The sequence below is a fragment of the Rana temporaria genome, chromosome 12 (assembly GCF_905171775.1).
Source record: "Rana temporaria chromosome 12, aRanTem1.1, whole genome shotgun sequence".
NCBI lineage: Eukaryota > Metazoa > Chordata > Amphibia > Anura > Ranidae > Rana > Rana temporaria.
Window position 1 is genome coordinate 16645989 of NC_053500.1, and position 24662 is coordinate 16670650.

Sequence of the window (24662 nt, forward strand, 5' to 3'; positions counted from 1 at the left end):
GGAGAGAGGGATGGAGAGTTATAGATGGAGAGAGGGATGGAGAGAGGGATGGAGAGATATAGATGGAGAGAGCGTTGGAGAGTTATAGATGGAGAGAGAGCGTTGGAGAGATATAGATGGAGAGTGGGATGAAGAGATATAGATGGAGAGAGTGTTGGAGAGATATAGATGGAGAGAGGGATGAAGTGGTTTACGATAGATGGAGAGGGTGTTATAGATGGAGAGAGCGTTGGAGAATTATAGATGGAGAGTTATAGATGGAGAGAGGGATGGAGAGATATAGATGGAGAGAGGGATGGAGAGATATAGATGGAGAGAGGGATGGAGAGATATAGATGGAGAGATATAGATGGAGAGAGTGTTGGAGAGTTATAGATGGAGAGAGCGTTGGAGAGATATAGATGGAGAGAGGGATGGAGAGAGGGATGGAGAGATATAGATGGAGAGATATAGATGGAGAGAGTGTTGGAGAGTTATAGATGGAGAGAGTGTTGGAGAGATATAGATGGAGAGAGCGTTGGAGAGATATAGATGGAGAGAGTGTTGGAGAGATATAGATGGAGAGAGTGTTGGAGAGATTTAGATGGAGAGAGTGTTGGAGAGATTTAGATGGAGAGAGTGTTGGAGAGATATAGATGGAGAGAGTGTTGGAGAGATATAGATGGAGAGAGTGTTGGAGAGATATAGATGGAGAGATGTAGATGGAGAGAGTGTTGGAGAGATGTAGATGGAGAGAGTGTTGGAGAGATGTAGACGGAGAGAGTGTTGGAGAGATGTAGACGGAGAGAGTATTGGAGAGATGTAGACGGAGAGAGTGTTGGAGAGATGTAGATGGAGAGAGTGTTGGAGAGATATAGATGGAGAGAGGGATGGAGAGATATAGATGGAGAGAGTGTTGGAGAGATATAGATGGAGAGAGTGTTGGAGAGAGTGTTGGAGAGATATAGATGGAGAGAGTGTTGGAGAGAGTGTTGGAGAGAGTGTTGGAGAGATATAGATGGAGAGAGTGTTGGAGAGATGTAGATGGAGAGAGTGTTGGAGAGATGTAGATGGAGAGAGTGTTGGAGAGATATAGATGGAGAGAGGGATGGAGAGATAGGGAAGGAGAGCAATAGATGCCGAGATATAGACAGATATATATACCTGGAGAGCAGTATTTGGGGAGTTCTGAGCAGACGATTGGTTATCGGTTGTGAATTATCTCCTGACTCTTGGAAGGGATTGGATGACTTTGCAGGTGACCCCTCTATTGGTGAAGACAATGTAATGAGTGAGTGGGCGGGTCACATCCTATCTGCTGTATATGGATGGGCACTTGAATACAGTAACTGCGCCTTTTACACTGTGCTGTCATAGCAACCAGAACTCCTTGCCCCTCCCCCTTGTTTTGTGTGTAAACCATAATGGTGGTGTTTAGTGGTGGCAAATCATCTCAATTATTTGCAGCACTGGAGACGAGTTGCTAATGGCCTTCTCGCCGTCGCTCTCTCCGTTATACGGCTCTTTCGGATAATCAATTATTTTTGGGCGGCCTTGGCACACGGAGAATGGGCTCAGCATTATCGTACGCCGTGGGTTATCCTGGCACGGCAGCTGCTGTGTTCTCCAAGTGTTTATGTAGCAGGTGGTGCCTTGGCAGGGAGGGGAGGATGGCACCAGGCCGGGATGGGCAGAAGATGTAGAGAGAGACTGGTTGACGGAGATGAGTCGCTCAATGAATCTTGCTAATGACGATTCAGAATGTCCACAGTCCTCAAGCGTTATAGCGCCTGCAAAGCACCTCCGTGTGAAAGGGGTCTAATGCCCCATACACACGATCGGAATATCTGATCTGATCCGACTGACTTTTTTCCATTTGAAATTCCGACTGTGTGTATGCCCCATCGGATTATTTCCATCTGAAATTCCGATGAATTCCGTCAGAGTTTAGATTGAGAAGATGTTGGGCCAGATCCACAAAGATCTGCCTATCTTTAGGCAGGCGTAGCGTATCTAAGATACACTACGCCGCCGTAACTTAGAGCGTAGTTTCCGTATCCTGAAAGAATTTGCGCCGTAAGTTAAGGCGGCGTAGTGTAACTGTGTTGGCGTAAGGGCGAGCAATTCAAATGACTAAGATGTGGGCGTGTTTTATGGTAATTCATCTTGACCCCACGTAAATGATGTTTTTTTTTTAACGGCGCATGCGCCGTCCGTGGGGGTATCCCAGTGCGCATGCTCGAAATCACGTCGCAAATAGTCAATGCTTTCGACGTGAATGTAATTTACGCAAAGCCCTATTCGCGAACATTTTACGCAAACGATGGAAAATTCGACGCTGACCCGACGTCCATACTTAACATTGCGTACGCCTCATAGACCCAGGGGTAACGTTACGCCGAAAAAAGCCTTACGTAAACGACGTAAAAAATGCGCCGGGCGGACGTATGTTTGAGAATCGGCGTATCTAGCTAATTTGCATACTCTACGCGCAAATCGAAGGAAGCGCCACCTAGCGGCCAGCGAAAATATGCACCTAGGATCCGACGGCGTACTAAGACGTACGTCAGTCGGATCTAGCCCACATTCAGGCGTATCTTGTTTTGTGGATACAAAACAAAGATACGACGGGGCATCTTAGAACTTACGCGGCGTATCAATAGATACGCCGGCGTAAGTTCTTTGTGGATCTGAGCCGTTCTCTTTTACTCCGATGGAATTTCGATGTGATTTTGGTCGGACAAAGGTCCGATCGTGTGTACGAGGTTTTAGAGTGAAAAACTTGAACCCAGCTCCCTTTTTAACAAGTTCTAATAGACATGATACAAAATAAATAACAAATCAATAACGAAAAAATTCTAATTGATTCCTTTATTGGCCTTTTCCTTCTGTTTTTATAGGATGAGAAAAATCAGATGATGACCACGAACGTCTGGGTGAAACAGGTGAGTCGCATGGGCACTTGAAATAACATGTAAATGCCCGCTTTGATATGCGAGTGCTTTGGATTACAAGCATTCTCCTGGAACGGATTATACTCGTAATCCGAGGTTCCACTGTACCTCAGAGCAGCCTTTTTGGGGCTACTTCTTGTCTACATGCAGGGCCGCCATCAGGGGGGTACAGGCAGTACACCTGTAAGTGGCCCGGAGGTCCCCAGGGGCCCAGATGGCAACCCCCTTTAAAAAAAAATTTTTTTTAGGGATTCGGAGGTTCCCAGGGGCCCAGATGGCAACCCCCCTTTTTTTATTTATTTTTTATAAACAAATATATATTTTTTTTAATATATTTTTATTTTATTTTTTATTAAAGGGCCATTTTTTTTTTAGGGGTCCCCAGGGGCCCGGAGATTCTCCAGGGCCCTGGATGACAACCCCCCTTTTTTATAAAAAAAATATATATTTTTTATATATTTTTTATTTCTTAAATTTTTTATGTATATATAATATTATTATTATTATTATTATTATTATTATTATTATTATTAAAGGGCCCAGAGGGCCCCGGATGGCAACCCCCCTTTTTTTTATAAAATGTTTTTATTTATTTTTTATATTATTTTATTTCTTTTATATATTTATATATATATATATATATATATATATATATATATACGGTATATATTTTATTAAAGGGCTCAGAGGTCCCCAGGGCCCCATGTGGCAAACCCCCTTTTTTTATTTATTTTTTATTAAAGGGCCCAGAGGTCCCCAGGGCCCTGGATGGCAACCCCCCCTTTTTTTATATAAATGTTTATTTTATTTTTTTTATATATTTTTTTTAATTTTTTTTTTAATTAAAGGGCCCAGAGGTTTCTTTTTTTTAATTAAAGGGCCCAGAGGTCCCGGGTGGCAACCCCCCCTTTTTTTATATAAATGTTTATTTTATTTTTTTTATATATTTTTTTTAATTTTTCTTTTAATTAAAGGGCCCAGAGGTTTCTTTTTTTTAATTAAAGGGCCCAGAGGTCCCGGATGGCAACCCCCCTTTTTTTGTAATTTCTTTTTCTAAAAAAAAAAATTTGCGTGTGTAATATATATATATGTATATATATATATATGTATTTTCTTAAAGGGCCCAAAGGGCCCCAGATGGCAACCCCCCTTTTTAAAAATAAATACATTATTTTTTTTTTTTTTTAGTAAAGGGCCCAGCCAGATGGCTACCCCCCTTTTTTATATATATTTTTCTTTATTTCTTATTTTTTTGTAGAAGGGCCCCCCCCCCCCCGCTTCTCAATTCGTGGCAGCCTCCCCGCTTCTCAATTTCAGGCAGCAGCACCCACCCCCCCCCCCCCCCCCGGGTTCTCTTCTCCACGGGGCCCATGCCTGAAGCTGTGTAAGGGGCCCCATAATTCCTGATGGCGGCCCTGTCTACATGCACTCCAACGATGGCCGCATGGCATTTCTTAGGACAGGTTTTCTGATGGTGACTACAGTGGATCCTGATTGTTTGATGTGTTTTGAAACAGACACTTGTAGTCTCCATTGGAATCCCATCTGACATGGTGACAACACAGGAGCACAGTTGAGGGAGAGTGTTGTCACCCTATAATAGAAATGCCTGGACAAGCACCAGGGATTATTTGAATGAAATCTGGGCCTCTAGCATGGCGTTCCCTATAGTCCCCTATAGTCCCTGTTCCTTCCATACTTTGTAGCATGGTGCTGTAGATATCCAAGAATGAGTCGGCCTCGTATTTTTGGCAATGCTGGCTGAGCTGAAGACATGTTGTAGAATGTTGGATAGCTGGAGGTCTTGACCAGCCAAGACATAAACTTCTTATCTGATCTTCTGTCACCCTCCTGTCTTGTAGGAATGGAACGATTACAAGCTGCGCTGGGACCCTCTGGAATACGAGAACGTGACCTCAATACGGATCCCGTCGGAGCTGATCTGGAGGCCGGACATTGTCCTTTACAACAAGTGAGAACACATTGCTAATGGGGGGCACTTACTTTTGATAAGGGTACACCAAACCCTATTGTGTGTCTGGTTACTGAACATTGATGCACACTGAAATGGGCTGGGGCAAAGAGGGGGCAAGAGGGGAAGCCGCCCCGGGTGGAGCTCCACATGTGAGGTGGAAGAGGGTGCTGGGGGCTGTGGCTTCATGTTTGATTTGATCGCTACTGCTGTCCCGCCGTGCCCCAGCCACCCAGTCAGCACTGTGCATGAACAACCACTCTTCCAGCTGTTGGAAAGCAAGGGACGGGCTGCACATGTGCAGTGCACAATCCACGGGCAGCCAAAACACAGGGAGTAGAGACAGCACCCAGGTCTCTAGGTTATCCAGCGCCCAGGGCGAAGATGTCAATTGGCGCCCCTCCTTCCATTAGGGTTTGGGAGCCCCCATCCCTGCAATCAGGGGAGGGCTGGCAGCCTTAGGCCTGGGGGGGCAAGTTCAGTCAAGTGGCTCATAGAGTGTGGAAAAGTGATGGATCGAGGAAAACAGTCTAAGATTTTTCATGATTACAAGAGTCCGCACAGAGGCCCCCTTACATCAGAGTCCGCACAGAGGCCCCCTTACATCAGAGTCCGCACAGAGGCCCCCCTTACATCAGAGTCCGCACAGAGGCCCCCCTTACATCAGAGTCCGCACAGAGGCCCCCCTTACATCAGAGTCCGCACAGAGGCCCCCCTTACATCAGAGTCCGCACAGAGGCCCCCCCTTGCATCAGAGTCCGCACAGAGCCTCCCCTTACATCAGAGTCCGCACAGAGCCTCCCCTTACATCAGAGTCCGCACAGAGCCTCCCCTTACATCAGAGTCCGCACAGAGCCTCCCCTTACATCAGAGTCCTCGTGTCTGTGCAGAGAGAGAAGGTGATGTCAGCGCTGGTGTGTGCTGAGGCTGAGCTATGTGTGAGATGAGACATAGCTCAGCTCTGCAGCCATCTACCTCGGAGCTGACACAGGCATGGCTGCACAGTGGGAGGTGAGCAGCGGCCGTGACCTGTGTTAACAGAGCTCCAGCAGGCATATTCCTGCTCTGCAAAAACAGCATTTGGTAGTGGCGGCCGGTGGCTGTGCATAGTGTCACCAGCCCGGGGGGAGATTTTTACCCTGCCCCCCCTGCCAGCCCTCCCCTGCCTGCAATTAACCATTTTGCCCAGGGAAGCCACCCCTCCTGCCCACCCCCTGTCCCGACCCTGGGTAGAGAACAGGGTGGCATGCCCATTCTACTTAACCACTTGCCGACTGGCTCCTGTAGATTTACGTCGGTAGAATGGCACGGCTGCGCAAAATAACGTACCTGTGAGAGCTCCGTGACCGTGCTCGCGGGACTCACATACTCTGTCTGCTGGTGTCCCGCAACCGGTTCACAGAGCTGAATAACAGGGAGATGCCAGTGTTCTGCCTAGTGACAGGACACTGATCGTCTGTTCCCTCTCATCGGGAGCGGCGATCAGTGGCGTGTCACAGTACGCCACGCCCCCTAACAGTTAGAATCACTCCCTAGGACACACTTAACCCCTTCCCCGCCCCCTAGCAGTTAACCCCTTCACTGCCAGTCACATTTACACAGTAATCGGTGCATTTTTATAGCACTGATCGCTGTATAAATGACAATGGTCCCAAAATAGCGTCAAATGTGTCCGATGTGTCCGCCATAATGTCGCAGGCACGATAAAAATCACTGATCGCCGCCATTACTAGTAAAAAAAAAAATGATTATAAAAAATGCCATAAAACTATGCCGTATTTTGTAGGCGCTATAACTTTTGCACAAACCAATCAATAAACGCTTCTTGATTTTTTATTTTTTTTTACCAAAAATATGTAAACTGAGGAAAAAAGGAAAAAAAAATTTTTTTTTTATATTTTGGGGGGTATTTATTACAGCAAAAAGTAAAAAATATAGCTTTTTTCAAAATCGTCACTATTTTTGTTTATAGCGCAAAAAATAAAAAGCGCGGAGGTGATCAAATACCACCAAAAGAAAGCTCTATTTGTGGGTAAAAAAGGACGTCAATTTTGTTTGGGAACCACGTTGCGCAATTGTCAGTTAAAGCGACGCAGTGCCGAATCGCAAAAAAAGTGGCTTGGTCATTTGGCAGCCAAATGGCCTGGGGCTGAAGTGGTTAATGTATTAGCAGTAAGGAAGGGGGTGCAGGTCCACACCCTTGTTTGCCGGAGCTACGTCTTCAAGTGTTACTCTATGGTTTCCATGCACTGTACTGATGGTGCCCAATAGGGATGAGCTTCGAGTTCGAGTCGAGTCGAACATTGCCTGTTCGCCGAACAGCGAACAATTTGGGGTGTTTGTGGCAAATTCGAAAAGCTGCAGAACACATAAAGTGATTGGGGACCCGGGTCCTGCCCCAGGACACATGTATCAATGCCGTTTTTTCGGGAGCAGTGATTATAATAATGCTTAATGTGAAACAATAAAAGTGAAATATTCCTTTAAATATCGTACCTAGGGGTGTATATAGTATGCCTGTAAAGCAGCGCTTGTTTCCCATGCTTAGAACTGTCTCTGCACAAAGTGCCATTTCTGGAGGATAAAAAGTCATTTAAAATCACTGCTCCCGAAAAAACATCAGTTTTTAAAACTTTTTTGCATTGATACATGTCCCCTGGGGCAGGACCCGGGTCCCCAAACACTTTTTAGGACAATAACTTGCATATTAGCCTTTGAAATTAGCGCTTTAGATTTTTAAACGTTCGAGTCCCATAGACTTTAATGGGGTTCTAAAGTTCACACAAACTTTTGGTGTGTTCTGGTGCGAACCGAACGGGGGGGGGGGGGGGTGTTCGGCTCATCCCTAGTGCCCAACAAGCCTGGAACAGACATGAATACCTCCTATTATGGAAGACTTTATTGTACTTTTGGGTTCCTTTCAAGCCACCTCACTATACCTTGTCTGGTCATACCATGCAAAAGTGCAGGAAAATTCAGCAGGCTTTTCTCAGTGCTCTTGTTCTACTGTGCATAGGTGGGGCTGAGGGAGGAGTCTTGGAGAAAGGGGAGTGCTGGTACAGGAGAAATGGCCCAGATTAACAGCTTCTTCCAACACTGTCCTCTTTGTAGGACTCCTCTTTCGGCCACGGCTGTGGGGACCAGTGTTGCCAACCTACCAGATTGAAATTTAATGGCACGACACCCGAAATTTACTGGCGCAGCCACGTTTTTACTGGCATTTCACAAAAGTTACTAAATTGCATTTTTAGGTGCAAATATTAGTATTTAGGCTACAAACAAATACGCTAGGCAAATAACAATGTGATTTAAGGTAGATACTAAGGTAAAAAAACATATTTTTGTTATTTTCGATATAATAGGGGCAAATTATTTAGTCACATCACCCCCTGCCTCCATCCCCCTCTGCCTCCAATCTCCCCCAGGCCCCCTGCCTCCAATCACCCCCTGCCTCCACCCCCCTCTGCGGTGCCACCAACAACCCCTGTCTCCATCCCCCACCCTCTGCGGTGCCACCACCCCCCTCTGCGGTGCCACCAACACCCCGTGCCTCCAATCACCCCTTGCCTCCAATCTCCCCCTGCCTCCAATCTCCCCCTGCCTCCAATCTCCCCCTGCCTCCAATCTCCCCCAGGCCCCCTGCCTCCAATCACCCCCTGCCTCCACCCCCCTCTGCGGTGCCACCAACAACCCCTGTCTCCATCCCCCACCCTCTGCGGTGCCACCATCCCCCTCTGTGATGCCACCACCCCCCCATGCCACTAACACCCCCTGCCTCCAATCTCCCCCAGGCCCCCTGCCTCCAATCTCCCCCAGGCCCCCTGCCTCCAATCTCCCCCAGGGCCCCAGGCCCCCTGCCTCCAATCTCCCCCAGGCCCCCTGCCTCCAATCTCCCCCTGCCTCCAATCTCCCCCAGGCCCCCTGCCTCCAATCACCCCCTGCCTCCATCCCCCTCTGCGGTGCTACCAACAACCCCTGTCTCCATCCCCCACCCTCTGCGGTGCCACCATCCCCCTCTGCGGTGCCACCAACACCCCCTGCCTCCAATCACCCCTTGCCACTAACACCCCCTGCCTCCAATCTCCCCCTGCCTCCAATCTCCCCCTGCCTCAAATCTCCCCCTGCCTCCATCGCCCTCTGCGGTGCCACCGCAGCCACCATCACCCCCTGCCTCCAATTACCCCCCGCCTCCAATCTCCATGCGCAGTTCCAAGCCGAACCGATCTCGGCCATTTTTACTGGCACATTCCCACAACCACGGACATTTACGAACGGGGGGAAAAAGTGCCAGTTTTTTACGAACTGTCTGTAAAAATCCGGACGGTTGGCAACACTGGTGGGGACAAAGCTTGACAGAAGACAAATTGCGATATGAACGGCACAGCTGGCCAATCACAATAATGTTTTTTTTTTTTTTTTTTGCGTCTAGACAGATTGAACATCGGGCCTGCAAAGAAAGTTGTTTAAATCTCATTAAATGTCAGTGTTCCCGTTTTCTGCCATTTAGGGGATGTCGAGGCTGATTCACTCAACGTGTATCTTTTATGCCGCCACCGCTCGTCCTTTAAGGACATTTAACGCCATTTATTTCATCTCCGTGACATTTCATTTAGGAAACACGTTATCTGGATGTCATTTACGGCTTGACAAATCTGGCAAATTTAGCAACAATAAAAGATAAAAAATAGACCTTGACGGGAAACCGCTGTGATATCTGATCCGACGACGGCGCTTGTTACAGTACGCCTCCTCACGGCGGCTTATCATTTATTTTCCTCTAAATTTGGTTAGGTTATGTAAATGATCTTATCTGCAAATATTAATGAAAAAATAAAAAGTATTTCTGCCTATAGTTAGAAGCATATGAGGCATCCATGAGGGTTTTTTGAATTCTGACTACTCTATCTTGGGTCTACGGTGAGATCACTCTTGAGTCTGGCCCCTCCCACCTCTCCACGCCATGCTGTTCATCCATTGGAGTGATGGACGTCTAAGCGTACAATGGGATGGTTGTGTTATTGAAGTCATTGGTTGCACTGTAGAGCTACCCAGGGGAAGTGGGGCTGGTGTTCCCAGGACATATGTGGGCCAATTTCTTTGCTCCATGAACTGGTCCAAGGCAGGATAGTCCATAATAAAGGCTTTTACTTCCCTATAGGGTACTAATGCCGGGGGGGGGGGGATACTTAATCCATGCTATGGTAAAGAATAACTGGCATTGTCAGAATTACCCCTTAAGGTGATGATACCGTAGTGCCGCTAAACCCTGGTTGCCCTGAGATAGCTGCCCCCCACCCCTTCGCGAGGACAGCCATTCACAGAGGCGACTCTTTAATTAGGCGAATTAGGCAGTCGCCTAAGGCCTCGCACTCACAGGGGCACCACGGCTGCCTAACTTACCCAATGTATTACCCCAGTTTTGAGGGACAGGGGACCTTAAAGCGGGGGTTCACCCTAAAAAAACATTTTTTTTCTAGCATGCCATCAAGCATACTAGCGCGATCTACAGTACGCCTTTCTTTTATTTTTTGGCGCCGTACACACAGTTTACTGCCGTAGTGAAGTTTCAGACTCCCCGTGGGGAATGGGCGTTCCTATGCACAGGGAAGATGATTGACGGCCGGCTATGACGCGTCGCGCTGCCCGAAGAAAGCCGAAATAGGACTTGCCTCTTCACGGCGCCTGCGCAGTCAGCTCCGATGTCTGTGCGCAGGCGCCGTATAGCGCCGTGAAGAGGCAAGTCCTATTTCGGCTATCTTCGGGCAGCGTGACGCGCCATAGCCGGCCGTCAATCATCTTCCCTGTGCATAGGAACGCCCATTCCCCGCGGGGAGTCTGAAACTTCACTACGGCAGTAAACCGTAAGTACGGCGCCAAAAAATAAAAGAAAGGCGTACTGTAGCTCGCGCTAGTATGCTTGATGGCATGCTAGAAATTTGTTTTTAGGGTGAAACACCGCTTTAACGCTTCTGTGCTCAGGCAGTGTTAAGAGCCCTGACTCAGGAGCGGGGGCCGCCAGCGTCCCTAACAACCGGTGAATATCGGTGACACCATCCCTTGTGACGTCAATGATCCAGCATGCCCTCAGTCAATGACGTCACAAGGGCGACTGATTCACCAGGTGACATCACCGGGTTACCCCCCCCCCCCTTAGTTATTAAAGAGCAGGATCTGGGGGCCACCTTGTTAAAGGGGGCTTCCAGATTCCGATAAGCCCCCTGCCGGCAGACCCCCACAACCACCGGCCATGGTTGTGGGGAAGAGGCTCTCGTCCTTGAATTATTTTTCCCATCATGGGTGTGAGTGGGGCCCCATGTTAAGTTTTGCTTAAGGCCTCACAAAGCCTAGAGCCGCCTCTGGCCATTCGCCTTGTGACGGAAGCGCGGACGGAAGCGGGCCTCTCTCTATCAGAGCGCATCGCGTGTTAGTTTGGAACTCGGTGATAAATCATTCATAGGCAGCCTGATTCTGGGTCAGGCTTTTTTTGTGTAGAAAAGCATCTACCTTGCTGCAGTCCTGAAAGACATCCCTCGGCCAAGCTTTCGGGATTCCCTCTGGGCAAACCCATTCCAGGTTGCCCCGATAGAGCCGACGTCGAAAGATTAAACAACAAGGAGGCTGGGAAGGCTTAGCAGGTCAGCCAAGCCCTGAGCCCTCAGGAAGTGCTACTGGGCATGGAAACCCCACTGTAGATCTATGGGGGGGTGGTTTTGGAGCCGGGCATCATACTTGGAGACCATCCTTATTGAGCTTCCTCTGCAGTTACCTTGATGTCCATTTTCAGTACTTCTGGGTCTAAAGCCTCGTGCATGCGATCGGATTATCCGACGGCAATTGTGTGATGACAGGGTGTTGTTGGGAAAATCCGACCGTTTGTACGCTCCATCGGACAATTGTCGGATTTTCCGAAAACAAATGTGGTCCATCGGACAAATCTCCAACGTACAAACACGCATGCATTCATGTGCCCGGCCCCTTGTCGGGCACCAGACATATGAATTACAACGGAGGGTGTGTTTTGGAAGCGCCTGATTAGAGCACGTGGGCTCTAATAGGCTTCCAAAATGGTAAACAGTGCTGTGTTAAGGAAGCGAATACATTGCTTCCCTAATACAGACCCACCTCTCAGCCAATCCGGTGCACCAGGTCTGGTTACCTGTTACCTGTCACCTATCAGGCGTCCAATCACAGAGTCACTGTGTCATAGCAGAACACGGAAGAGAACGGGAGAAGACATTGAGAACTCTGAGGACAGCGTTGCGCCGAGACAGGTAAGTGCCGGGCGGGGGCACACTGGCGACATTTGTGGGCAAATCTGGCAGCACACTGGCGGCATTTGATGAGGCAAACTGGCAGCACACTGGCGGTATTTGATGGGGCAAACTGGCAGCACACTGGCGTCATTTGATGGGGCAAACTGGCAGCACACTGGCGGTATTTGATGGGGCAAACTGGCAGCACACTGGCGGTATTTGATGGGGCAAACTGGCAGCACACTGGCAGTATTTGATGGGACAAACTGGCAGCACACTGGCGGTATTTGATGGGGCAAACTGGCAGCACACTGGCGGAATCTGATGGGGCAGACTGGCAGCACACTGGTGGCACTTGATGGGGCAAATCTGGCAGCACACTGGCGTCATTTGATGGGGCAAACTGGCAGCACACTGGCGGCAATTGATGGGGCAAACTAGCAGCACACTGGCGGCAATTGATGGGGGCAAATCTGGCAGCACACTGGCGGCACTTGATGGGGCAAATCTGGCAGCACACTGGCGTCATTTGATGGGGCAAATCTGGCAGCACACTGGCGTCATTTGATGGGGCAAATCTGGCAGCACACTGGCGTCATTTGATGGGGCAAATCTGGCAGCACACTGGCGGCACTTGATGGGGCAAATCTGGCAGCACACTGGCGTCATTTGATGGGGCAAATCTGGCAGCACACTGGCGTCATTTGATGGGGCAAATCTGGCAGCACACTGGCGTCATTTGATGGGGCAAATCTGGCAGCACACTGGCGGCACTTGATGGGGCAAATCTGGCAGCCTGCCCTGTACCACCCCAAACTTTCCCATGCCACCCCAACTTGCCCTGTGCCACCATAACTTGCCCTATACCACCCCAACCTGCCCAATGCCACCCTAACTTGCTATATGAGGCGTATCCTATGTTAAGTATGGCCGTCGTTCCCGCGTTGAATTTTGAAAATGTTACGTCGTTTGCATAAGTCGTTCGCGAATAGGGCTTTGCGTAAAATGACGTCGTAAGCATTGGCTTGTTGCGGGTTAATTTGGAGCATGCGCACTGGGATACCCCCACAGACGGCGCATGAGCCGTAAAAAAAAAAACGTCATTTACGTCGGGTCAAGACGTATTAACATAAAACACGCCCCCATCACATACATTTGAATTGCGCGCCCTTAAGCCGCCTAAGTTACACTACGCCGCCGTAACTTACGGCGGAAATTCTTTCAGGATACAAAAAAAAGCTGTAAGTTATGGCGGCGTAGTGTATCAGAGATACACTACGCCGGACTGATAGAAGCGCCGCGCTTCGTGGATCTGGCCCTTTGTGTTTGACCGATTTATGTCTCCACATTCTCTGTAGACAGTATACTCTAGTTGGTGTATCTTCATGCATTAGGCAAGTCATATGGAATCTGAACACGTTCCAGACGAGACGAATACTCGGCGCTCGCCGTCACCTTCCGCTGAACCTGCGAGACGATTATTTGCCTTTGCAGAAGGTTACACGCCGAATATTGAATAAACTGCCCTTGCTCGCAGGTGCTGGAGGAGCTGGGATCGCGCCGTTTCTTTTTTTTTTTTGCTGGAGTCATTAAAAATCCTCTGTAATTAGCGCGGCGAAGGGCTGATGAGGTGGAGAATTTTTTTTTTGCTCCGGCAGCAAATTTTGTGCAGGCTTCGATTTCCAAGAACGCTCGGGGAACGCCAGAACGAGCGGCTAAATGTCGGCGGGGGAATTTACACTTATCATGAAAGACGCTTGTGATTACCAAGAGAGGCCTTTCAAGAGGCGGATAAAACGGCGAGCTCTGTGTGCGACAAAGTCTCTTGTATTTGTTTTTTTTAGATGTGTAATCAGGAATCTCTTATTGCTTTGTCGTCTTGATTCGTGACGCAGTTTTTGGCGCATTGGGCGCTCGGTTTGTGACGCAGTTCTGGACGCGGAGGGAGCTTGATTGGTGCTGCCATAATTGGCGCGGTGGGAGCTTGATTTTTGATGCAGTGGGAGTTTGATGAACAAAGCATATCCTTCTGTAGTGTGTACTTGTCACGATCCAGAGCACTAAGTGTAATTTCTGTCTCCTGCCTCCTTCCTCTGCTATCAGCACGAGTCACTTCTGACAAGTTTTCCTGACACCAAGAGAAACATGGTGACAGGGAGAGATTTCCAGCAGATTGACAGCCTCAGCTCTGTTCCTATGTGCTGTGTGGAGGCAGAGGCGTTGCTAGGGGGGGGTGGGGGGTGCGGTCCGCACCAGGTGACACCCGCTAGAGGGGTGACACCATCCCGTTTATTTTTTATTTTTTTTATTTAATTTTTTTAGCTGACATGCCCAGCCTGCCTGTGCCATCCCAGCCTGCCCTGTATCCCCCAGCCTGCCCTGTACCACCCCAGCCTGCCCTGTACCCCCCCAAACAGCCCTGTACCACCCCAGCCTGCCCTGTACCACCCAGCCTGCCCTGTGCCACCCCAGCCTGCCCTGTACCACCCCAGCCTGCCCTGTACCACCCCAAACTTTCCCATGCCACCCCAACTTGCCCTGTACCACCCCAATCTGCCCTATGCCACCATAACTTGCCCTATACCACCCCAACCTGCCCAATGCCACCCTAACTTGCCCTGTACCACCCCAATCTGCCCTATGCCACCATAACTTGCCCTATACCACCCCAACCTGCCCAATGCCACCCTAACTTGCCCTGTACCACCCCAACCTTTCCCATGGCATCCCAACTTGCCCTATGCCACCCTAACTTGCACTATACCACCCCCAACCTGCCCTATGCAACCCTAACTTGCCCTATACCACACCAAACTACCCTATATCACCCCAACATGCCCTATACCACCTTAACCTGTCCTATACCACCCCACTACACCAACCTGCCACTACACCACTCTATACTACCCTAACCTGCCACTATACTGCCCTATACTATCATTTACAGGGGCTGGTTTGGGGTGCGCCCCGTGCGCTGCCTGCTTGGTGCTGGGCAGCCTAGACAGAGGGGGGGTGACACCATGTTTTACTGCACCAGGTGACACCAACCCTAGTGACGCCACTGTGTGGAGGGCAGGGCCGGTGCTACCACTAGGCAAACTAGGCAGCCGCCTAGGGGCACACTGCTGCCTAGGGGCGCCTGGCCACTGGTTTCCCTCCGTGTCTGCATGCAACCAACTCAGGCAGCTGCTCCGTCCGACCGGTTGTGTAGTTAGAGGCACAGCGCAGCACTGGAGCCGGCGCTAGAGGAAGCAGAGCCGATGTTTTCTGTATAGCGCTGCCTCCTGCCACATAGGAAGGGGAGGGAAAAGGGGGTGGGGTCAGGGGGGGAGACAATGGGGGTGGCAAAACGAGGTTTCGCCTAGGGCAAGGGTCTCCAAACTATGGTCCTCCAGTTGTTCAGGAACCACAATTCCCATCATGCCTAGTCATGTCTGTGAATGTCGGTGTGTTACAATGCCTCATGGGATGTGTAGTTCTGCAACAGCTGGAGGGACGTAGTTTGAGGATCCCTGGCCTAGGGTGTCAAAAATCCTTGCACCGGCCCTGGTGGAGGGGGTGTGTCCCTTCCCTCCAATCAGCTCTTTAGATGGTGTAAAATTACACCATCCATGTTAAAGTATGGCCGTCCTTCCCGCGTCAAATTCAAATTTAAAAATTTTTTTGTGTAAGACGTCCGGGAATACGAAACGGCGTAACGCACGTCGCCGTTCAAGAAACACGTCGGGGCGCCGTAATTTCGCGCAAAGCACGGCGGGAAATTTCCAAACGGAGCATGCGCAGAACGTTCGGCGCGGGAACGCGCCTAATTTAAATGGTACACGCCCCATTTGAATTAGGCGGGCTTGCGCCGGACGGCTTTGCGCTACGCCGCCGCAAGTTTACGCGCAAGTGCTTTGTGAATGAAGCACTTGCGCTGGAAACTTGCGGCGGCGTAACGTAAACGGGGATACGATACGCCGCCGCAAATGTACCTAAATCTGGCTCTTTGTGGCAAAAAAAAACGGCGAGGTGTGAGGGGTCCACGATGAAAGTGTGCGTCCGTTCTCCGGAGCGCGGCGCACACTCCGCACGGCCCCTCCCTTTTTTTTTCTGAGTCGTTTTTATGTTTAGTGAATCGAAACAGGTCACGCATCACCGTCCCCGGCAGCGCCAAGCTGTTGTTAATTTAAAGAGCGGGACGAGGAAAACGTTCCATTAAGTAGAAAGGAGCGCGGAGAACGGCGCGCAGAATGACCCACTTCTTTCCGGAATGCCGAAGTGACTCATAATGCAGCCGCCGGGGGCCCGGGACGCCGCTCTCGGCTAAGTGGGAATAATGCTTTTACCATGTCACCTAACCGGAGGGAAGACTTGGAAAAGAGCAACTAGATCTATCGGAGAATTCTCCTCCCGGGGGGGGGGTCATCTATAAAGGGCACCTGTCACTTGTAATCGGAAAGAATGGTGTAAAGGCTTGCCCTCAGCGTAGACTCCCATTTGTGATCAATGAGACTTCAGAGCCAGAAGAGTTTCATGATCTTGTAAATCCTGTTCTTGGCGGTGTTCACAAATCACTGACACAAATCAGCCCCCTGCTGCTTCAGCCTCTCGCCTTGATACAAAGTTACAATGTGCAGTCTGAGTGATCGCTGGGAGAAAGGAGGCTGGGGAAATGTGCTTCGTGTGCAGAAAGAGAAAAAATTAGTTTTGTTTCGATTTGTTATTTACATAAGTTTGGTTAGTAGAAATTTGTTTGATTAGTTTCATTTTTTTTTTTTTATTTGTTTCATTTATGCAAATTTGGACTAATTAAAAAAAATTCCAATCGAATTGCATTCAAATCTAAATCCATTTGAAATTGTAATTTTGGAAGATGGTTATATTATTTCTATTTCGTTCTATTCTATTGTTTTTTTCTATTCTATTCTTTTATTTTCTATTTTATTATTTTCAATTCTTATATTACTGTATATTCCTTTCAATTCTATTCGAATTTATACTTTTTGAAATTCGAATTTTGGAAAACGGTTATATTTGTTATATTCTATGGGCCAGTCTCAGATAGGAGATACGCCATTGTATCTCTGAGTGCCGGCCGTCGTATCTATGCGCCTGATTCGTAGAATCAGTTACGCATAGATTTCCCTAAGACCGGCGTAAGTGTCTTACACCGTCGTATCTTAGGCTGCATATTAACGCTGGCCACTAGGTGGCGCTTCCGTATAGTTACGCGAGGAATATGCAAATAAGCTAGATACGGCGATTCAGAAACGTACGTCCGGCCGGCGCATTTTTTTACGTAGTTTACGTAAGGCTTTTTTCGGCGTAAAGTTACCCCTGCTATATGAGGCGTATCCTATGTTAAAGTGGTGGTTCACCCTAAAAAAAAAAAAAAATTCTAGCATTAAATCAAGCATAGTAGCGCGAGTTACAGTATGCCTTTATTTATTTTTTGGCGCCGTACTCACTGTTTAATCCTATAGTGAAGTTTCCGACTCCCCGCGGGGAATGGGCGTTCCTATGGAGAGGGAAGATGATTGATGGCCGGCTATGGCGCGTCACGCTTCTCCGAAAATAGCCGAAATAGGACTTGGCTCTTCACGGCGCCTGCGCCTAGTCGGTGTGCAGGCGCCGTATAGCGCCGTGAAGAGCCGAGACCTACTCCGGCTATTTCCAGGGAAGCGTGACGCGCCATAGCCGGCCGTCAATCATCTTCCCTCTCCATAGGAACGCCCATTCCCCGCGGGGAGTCGGAATCTTCACTATGTCATTAAACAGTGAGTACGGGGCAAAAAAAATAAAGGCATACTGTAACTCGCGCTACTAAACTTGATTTAATGCTAGAATGTTGTTATTGAGGGTGAACCACCGCTTTAAGTATGGACGTCGGGACAGCGTCAACTTTTGAAAATTTTACGTAGTTTGCTTAACTCGTTCGCGAATAGGGCTGGACGTAATTTACGTTCACGTCGAAAGCATTGACGAATTGCGGCAGAATTTCGAGCATGCGCACTGGGATTTTTTCACGAACGGCGCATGCGCCGTTCGTAAAAAACGTCAAGTACGCGGGGTCACAGTTAATATACATAAAACACGCCCACATCATCCACATTTGAATTAGGTGGGCTTACGCCGGACCACATACGTTACGCCGCCGTAACTAAGGGCGCAAGTTGTTTCTGAATACGGAACTTGCGCCCTAAATTACAGCGGCGTAACGTATCTGAGATATGTTACGCCGGGCGGACAGATAGACCATTCTATCTGAATCTACCCCTTTCTGTTCCATTATATTATTTTCTATTGTCTATTCTATTCTATTCTATTGCCATTATTTCTATTCTTTTCTATTCGAATTTGAATTTATAGTATTTGAAATTATAATTTTGGAAAATGGTTATATTTGTTCTTTCTATTCCATTATATATTTATTTTCTATTCTATTATATTATATTCTTTTCAATTCTATTTGAATTTGAATTTCTACTTTTCGAAATTCGAATTTTGCAAAACAGTTATATTCTTATTGTTCCATTATATTATTTTCTTTTGTCTATTCTAATACTTTATATTCTATTTCTATTATTTTCTGTTCTATTCAAATTTGAATTTATGCTATTCGAAAATTGAATTTTGAAAATGGCTATATTTGTTATATTCTTTCTATTCCATTATATTATTTTCTATTGTCTATTTTATTCTTTTATTTTCTATTCTATTCTGTTCTATTATATTCGTTTTCATTCTATTCGAATTTGAATTTATACTATTCAAAATTTACATTTTTAAAAACGGTTATATTTGTTATATTCTTTCTATTCCATTATATAATTTCTATTGTCTATTCTATTATTTTCTATTATATTCTATTATATTATTTTCTATTAGAATTTATACATTTCGAAATTTGAATTTTGAAAAACAGTTATATTTGTTATATTTTTTTCTGTTCCATTATAATATTTTCTATTGTCTATTCTGTTATTCTATTCTTTTGCTATTATTTCTATGATTTTCTATTTTCTATTCTATTCAAATCTTAATTTATACAATTCGAATTTTGGAAAACAGTTATATTATATTCTTTCTGTTCCATTATATTACTGTCTATTCTATTACTTTATATTCTATTCTATTTCTATTATTTCTATTCTTTTCTATGATATTCAAATTTGAATTTATGCTATTCGAAATTCAAATTTTGGAAAACGGCTATATTTGTCATATTCTTTCTATTCCATTATATTATTTTATATTGTCTATTCTATTCTTTTATTTTCTTATCTATTCTTTTCTATTATATTATATTGTTTTCAATTCTCTTCAAATTTGAATGTATACTTTTCGAAATTTGAATTTTGGAAAATGGTTATTTTTGTTATATTCTTTCTGTTCCATTATATTATTTTCTATTTTCATTCTATTCGAATTTGAATTTATACTATTCAAAATTTACATTTTTAAAATCGGTTATATTTGTTCTATTTTTTCTATTCCATTATATCATTTCTATTGTCTATTCTATTCTTTTATTTTGTATTCTATTGTTTTCTATTATTTTCTATTTGAATTTGAATTTATACTTTTTGAAATTCGAATTTTGCAAAACAGTTATTTGTTATATTTTTTTCTGTTCCATTATATTATTTTCTATTGTCTATTCTATTCTTTTCTTTTCTATTCTATTCTTTTCCATTATATTATATTCTTTTCAATTCTATTCAAATTTGAATTTATACTTTTCAAAATTAGAATTAGAATTTGAAAAACGGTTATATTTGTTATATTTTTCTGTTCCGTTATATTATTTTCTATCCTTTTGTTTTCTATTCTATTCTTATTTCTAATCAAATGTGAATGTATTCTATTCAGATTTCAGAAGAAGCTTGTATGCTTTCCATTTAATTGTATTATATTCTATTCTTTTTTTGGGTGATCTTGTCCTGGCACTGCATATAACACAGTTCACTATGCTTCGGTTATGTATGTACACAGCGAGTGATCGGTACCGATCACTCACTGTGTTCGTTCAGAAAAGGAAGGGGCCATTAAATGACAGGGGGGCCCAGGCAGCAGGGGGAATCTGCGCCCCACATGGGGTGTTTAGGGTGTGCCCAGGCACACCCCAGCGCATGCCTATGTTACACGGAGCACTTACATTATCTTCAAGGACGCCACCAGGGTAGTAATATGAATTGGTAGCTTCCGGGGCGAGCAGGAGGCAGGGCGTGACACATATCCTTCCATTAAAGGTGCTTCACCCTAAAGGGGGCGAGAGATCACAGCCTCCTCACACAAAACTGACATTAAAAATGACAGTTGCTCTTTGTGCGGAGCGGGCTCAGCTCTATCACAGCCGATTGCGGGGGTCACATTGCGCTATCATTACCTCGAAATGCGTAGGAGGAAGGTAATGGCGGCGGTGACAGCAGCCGTCGCCGAGCTGAGCGGCGTGTCACTTTTTTCATTTTTGCTCAAAGCAGCGGGTGCCGGCGCTGTCGAGGGCGTTGGATGTCAAACTGTCTTACACAGAGAACGGAGAGATGAATGTTTGTGTGGAGCCGAGCGGGTGAAAACAAACCGGATCCCGGCGCCGGAAATAGCAGCGTATTATTAATATTTTAGGGGGCGCCAATCAATCGGCAGGGTAGGCGGGAAGGAGAGGTTAGAAAAACACCAAATGTATATATTCAGTGCGGTAGAGGCCGGTGACACTCAAGACATCGGGATCTCGTACCCAACTCCTCCCACAATCAATCCTTCCAACATCGAAGAATAATCTACACCAGGCAGATATTACCCACCGGGCACTTTCACCCCATTCCTGCTCACTGGGCACTTTCACCCCATTCCTCCTCACTGGGCACTTTCACCCCATTCCTCCTCATCAATTGTGGCCACTGTGCCATGCCAAATGCAGCCACTGTGCCCATCAATTGTCTCCACTGTGCCATGCCAAACGCAGCCACTGTGCCATCAATTGTCACCACTGTGCCATGCCATTGTCGCCACTGTGCCCATCAATTGTGGCCACTGTGCCATGCCAAATGCAGCCACTGTGCCCATCAATTGTCTCCACTGTGCCATGCCAAACGCAGCCACTGTGCCATGCCATTGTCGCCACTGTTCCCATCAATTGTCGCCACTGTGCCATGCCAAACGCAGCCACTGTGCCATGCCATTGTCGCCACTGTGCCCAACAATTTCCGTCAGTTTGCCCCTAAAATGCCGCCAGATTGAACCCCCCCCCCCCCTGCCCGGCACTTACCTTTCTCGGTCAGCCATCCTCCTCCACAATCCCTCGATGTCTTCTCCCGCCCTCGATGTCGCTTCAGCCAATCAGGTTACTGGTAACCAGATCCGGTGAACCTGATTGGCTGAGATGCGTGTCAGTTTTAACCAGGGAACGCACACCCCTTGCGTCCCCTGGTTAACTATTTGGAAACCGATTACAGCCCATAGGCTCTGATAGACACTTCCACAGCCAACCAGCTGCCGTTATTCAGATGGCCGCACTCGCCAGTGGGCCGTGCCATCTGAATAGTGGGCAGCAGCAGCAGCGGCGACAATACATATGTATTGTTTTCAGTGGCGGTGCAGGAGAGAGAGGGGGCGGCGCTCCTGCGCCCACTGTGGAGGCACCGCCACTGGGTGAGACCATAGTCCATGGTTAAACATCATCATTACCAAAGCATCACTGACACATAAAAGGTGATATTGGATGTGGTCTTTTTCCTGGAAGCCTTCCGGGTGTTTTGGAGAAAGAAGAAGGAAGACTTGGCAAATCATTTCTAAAATCATTATGAGTGATGTTGTCCGTTTTTAGATACAAGTAAAGTTATTTAGACATTCCTCTTGTTCTATGACTGCCGGGGTTTCTTTCTAGAAGGGAAGACAACCCTTCTTCTTCCTCTGTCTTTACATGGATTATAAGGATTTATCGGTGTGTGATCTCCGATCTCTCCGGAGAATTTAGGATCAATAAAGATCCTTTTATTTCTGTAAACCTAACAATTGAGCTGTAATCCCGTCCCTTGTGAAGGACACCGTATGTGCCTTACCTAGATATTATGATGTTAGGAACCCAGGGTTCTGTGCTGGGACCAATCCTGTTTAACCGCTTAAGCCCCGGACCTTTAGGCAGCTAAATGCCCAAGCCAGGTTTTGCGATTCGGCACTGCGTCGATTTAACAGACAATTGCGCGGTCGTGCGACGTGGCTCCCAAACAAAATTGGCGTCCTTTTTTCCCCACAAATAGAGCTTTCTTTTGTTGGTATTTGATCACCTCTGCGGTTTTTATTTTTTGCGCTATAAACAAAAATAGAGCGACAATTTTGAAAAAAAATGCAATATTTTTTACTTTTTGCTGTAATAAATATCCCCGCAATAAGCGTGTATCGATTGGTTTGCGCAAAATTTATAGCGTTTACAAAATAGGGGATATTTTTATTGCATTTTTATAAAAAAAAAAAAAAATTTACTACTAATGGCGGCGATCAGTGACGAAATTCGAATTTTGGGTTATCAGCTTAAAGCGGGAGTTCACCCATTTAAAAAAAAAAAAAAAATCTCCCCTTAGCTTCCTGCTCGTTCGGTCTAGGGGAATCGGCTATTTATATTAAAATATGTGCAGTACTTACCCGTTTTCGAGCTGCATCTTCTTCCGTCGCTTCCGGGTATGGGTCTTCGGGAGCGGGCGTTCCTTCTTGATTGACATTCTTCCGAGAGGCTTCCGACGGTCGCATCCATCGCGTCACTCGTAGCCGAAAGAAGCCGAACGTCGGTGCGGCTCTATACTGCGCCTGCGCACCGACGTTCGGCTTCTTTCGGAAAATCGTGACGCGATGGATGCGACCGTCGGAAGCCTCTCGGAAACCTGTCAATCAAGAAGGAACGCCCATTCCCGAAGCCCATACCCGGAAGCGACGGAGAGGATGCGTCTCGTAAACGGGTAAGTACTGCACATATTTTAAAATAAATAGCCGATTCCCCTAGTAATAACGAGCAGGAATCTAAGGGGGAAAAGTGCCCTCTAAGGGTGAACCCCCGCTTTAAACACGTTGGGCCAAATCCTCAAAAGGGATACGCAGGCGGAACTGCTGTTCAGCCTGCGTATCCCTGTGCCTATCTTTGGAACTGATCCTCAGAAGCAGTTTTCCAAAGATAGGCAGAAGATCCGACATCTGTAAGAGACTTACACTGTCGAATTTTTTTTAAATTTAGATTTTTTTTTTCAGCGCGTAACTTTTTTTTTACCCGACGCAACTTTATTGTCCCGTCGCAATCCACAAAGCCCGGCGTAACGTAATTTTGTGCGCTGCCCGTCGGGAAAATGACGTCACGAGCATGCGCAGTACGGCCGGCGCGGGAGCGCGCTTCATTTTAATTGTCATCGCCCCCTGGAGAAGAGGAACGCCTTGCGCCGGGAGAATTTAAGTTACACGGCCTGAAATTTCTAGGTAAGTGCTTTGTGGATTGGGCACTTAGGTAGAAATTTTAAGGCAGTGTAACTTAAATGGGAAAAGATAAGTTTGAGGATTTGGCCCGTTGTGTTTGTCTATTATTGATGAGCATCAAATCCCATTTTATGGCAAATTACTGCAGAAAACCAGTTAATCCCAAGGGGTTCACATGCTTTTTCTTGCCACTGTATTCTGATGAGGGATTTCACCAGAAATGTCCTCTCGTCGGACAGAAAATTACAGGAAATCTCCCCTGACCAAGGTTCTAACCCTTCCCATGTTCTGTCCAATACGACGTTCCACTTTACGTACAGAACAAGACTGCGGTGCACGGGCTCGGAGCCAGTCGTCCTATTCCGGCATTGTACGCCAACTTCCCTGCCTTTGAATGGGAGGCGGTTGTAAGCATCTTAGCGAGCCTTTTAAACCTTCCAGACAGAAACGGATTTAATAAGTCAACACTGGAGGATTTGCAAGGCTTAACGTCTAAGTGTTGAAATTCTCCGGCACTGCTCGGGATAAGGGCTGGGAAATTACAAGCTTGGTGTCTAGAAGCCGCAATAATGAGATCTTGATGCGTATTTCCCAGGATGCATCTTGTTGCTGGGCGGCCTTGGCCACCGCCACCCCCTCTTTCCCCCGATACATGCAGGGTTCTTCTGATTTTATAACCATGGGGGAAAAAAAAAACCACTTTTTCCATAGGTTATATAACCTACAATATACACTCATGATTTACTGCTATTAAAATTGACTTTTTTCCGTGTCTGCAGCAGTGGCGGTTCGTCCATAGAGGGCGCTGGAGCGCCGCCCCCTCTGGCTCTCACCGCCACTGAGTCTAATAACATACATTCATGCATTGCATGAATGTATGTTATTGTTGCCAGATGCCGCTGGTCTATTCAGATGGCCGGAAATTGAGCGCCGGCCACCTGAATAACGGCAGCTGGTTGGCTGAGTGGAAGCACCTATCAGAGCCGGCGGCTCTGATAGGCTTTCCGAGTACAGCCCTCGGCTCCCGGATGTCTTATCCTCGGAAACGCACGGGGGGTGCGTCCC

At 47.0% G+C, this 24662-nt stretch overlaps 1 protein-coding gene across 1 annotated transcript in view; it reads left to right on the forward strand.

The window, feature by feature from the left end:
- Positions 1 to 24662, forward strand: part of CHRNA4 (cholinergic receptor nicotinic alpha 4 subunit) — a 73982-nt gene that overhangs the window by 36478 nt on the left and 12842 nt on the right. The window contains exons 3-4 of the mRNA XM_040329771.1: positions 2880 to 2924; positions 4796 to 4905. Of these exons, the coding sequence (XP_040185705.1) occupies positions 2880 to 2924; positions 4796 to 4905 (155 nt within the window). The remainder of the gene's footprint in view (positions 1 to 2879; positions 2925 to 4795; positions 4906 to 24662) is intronic.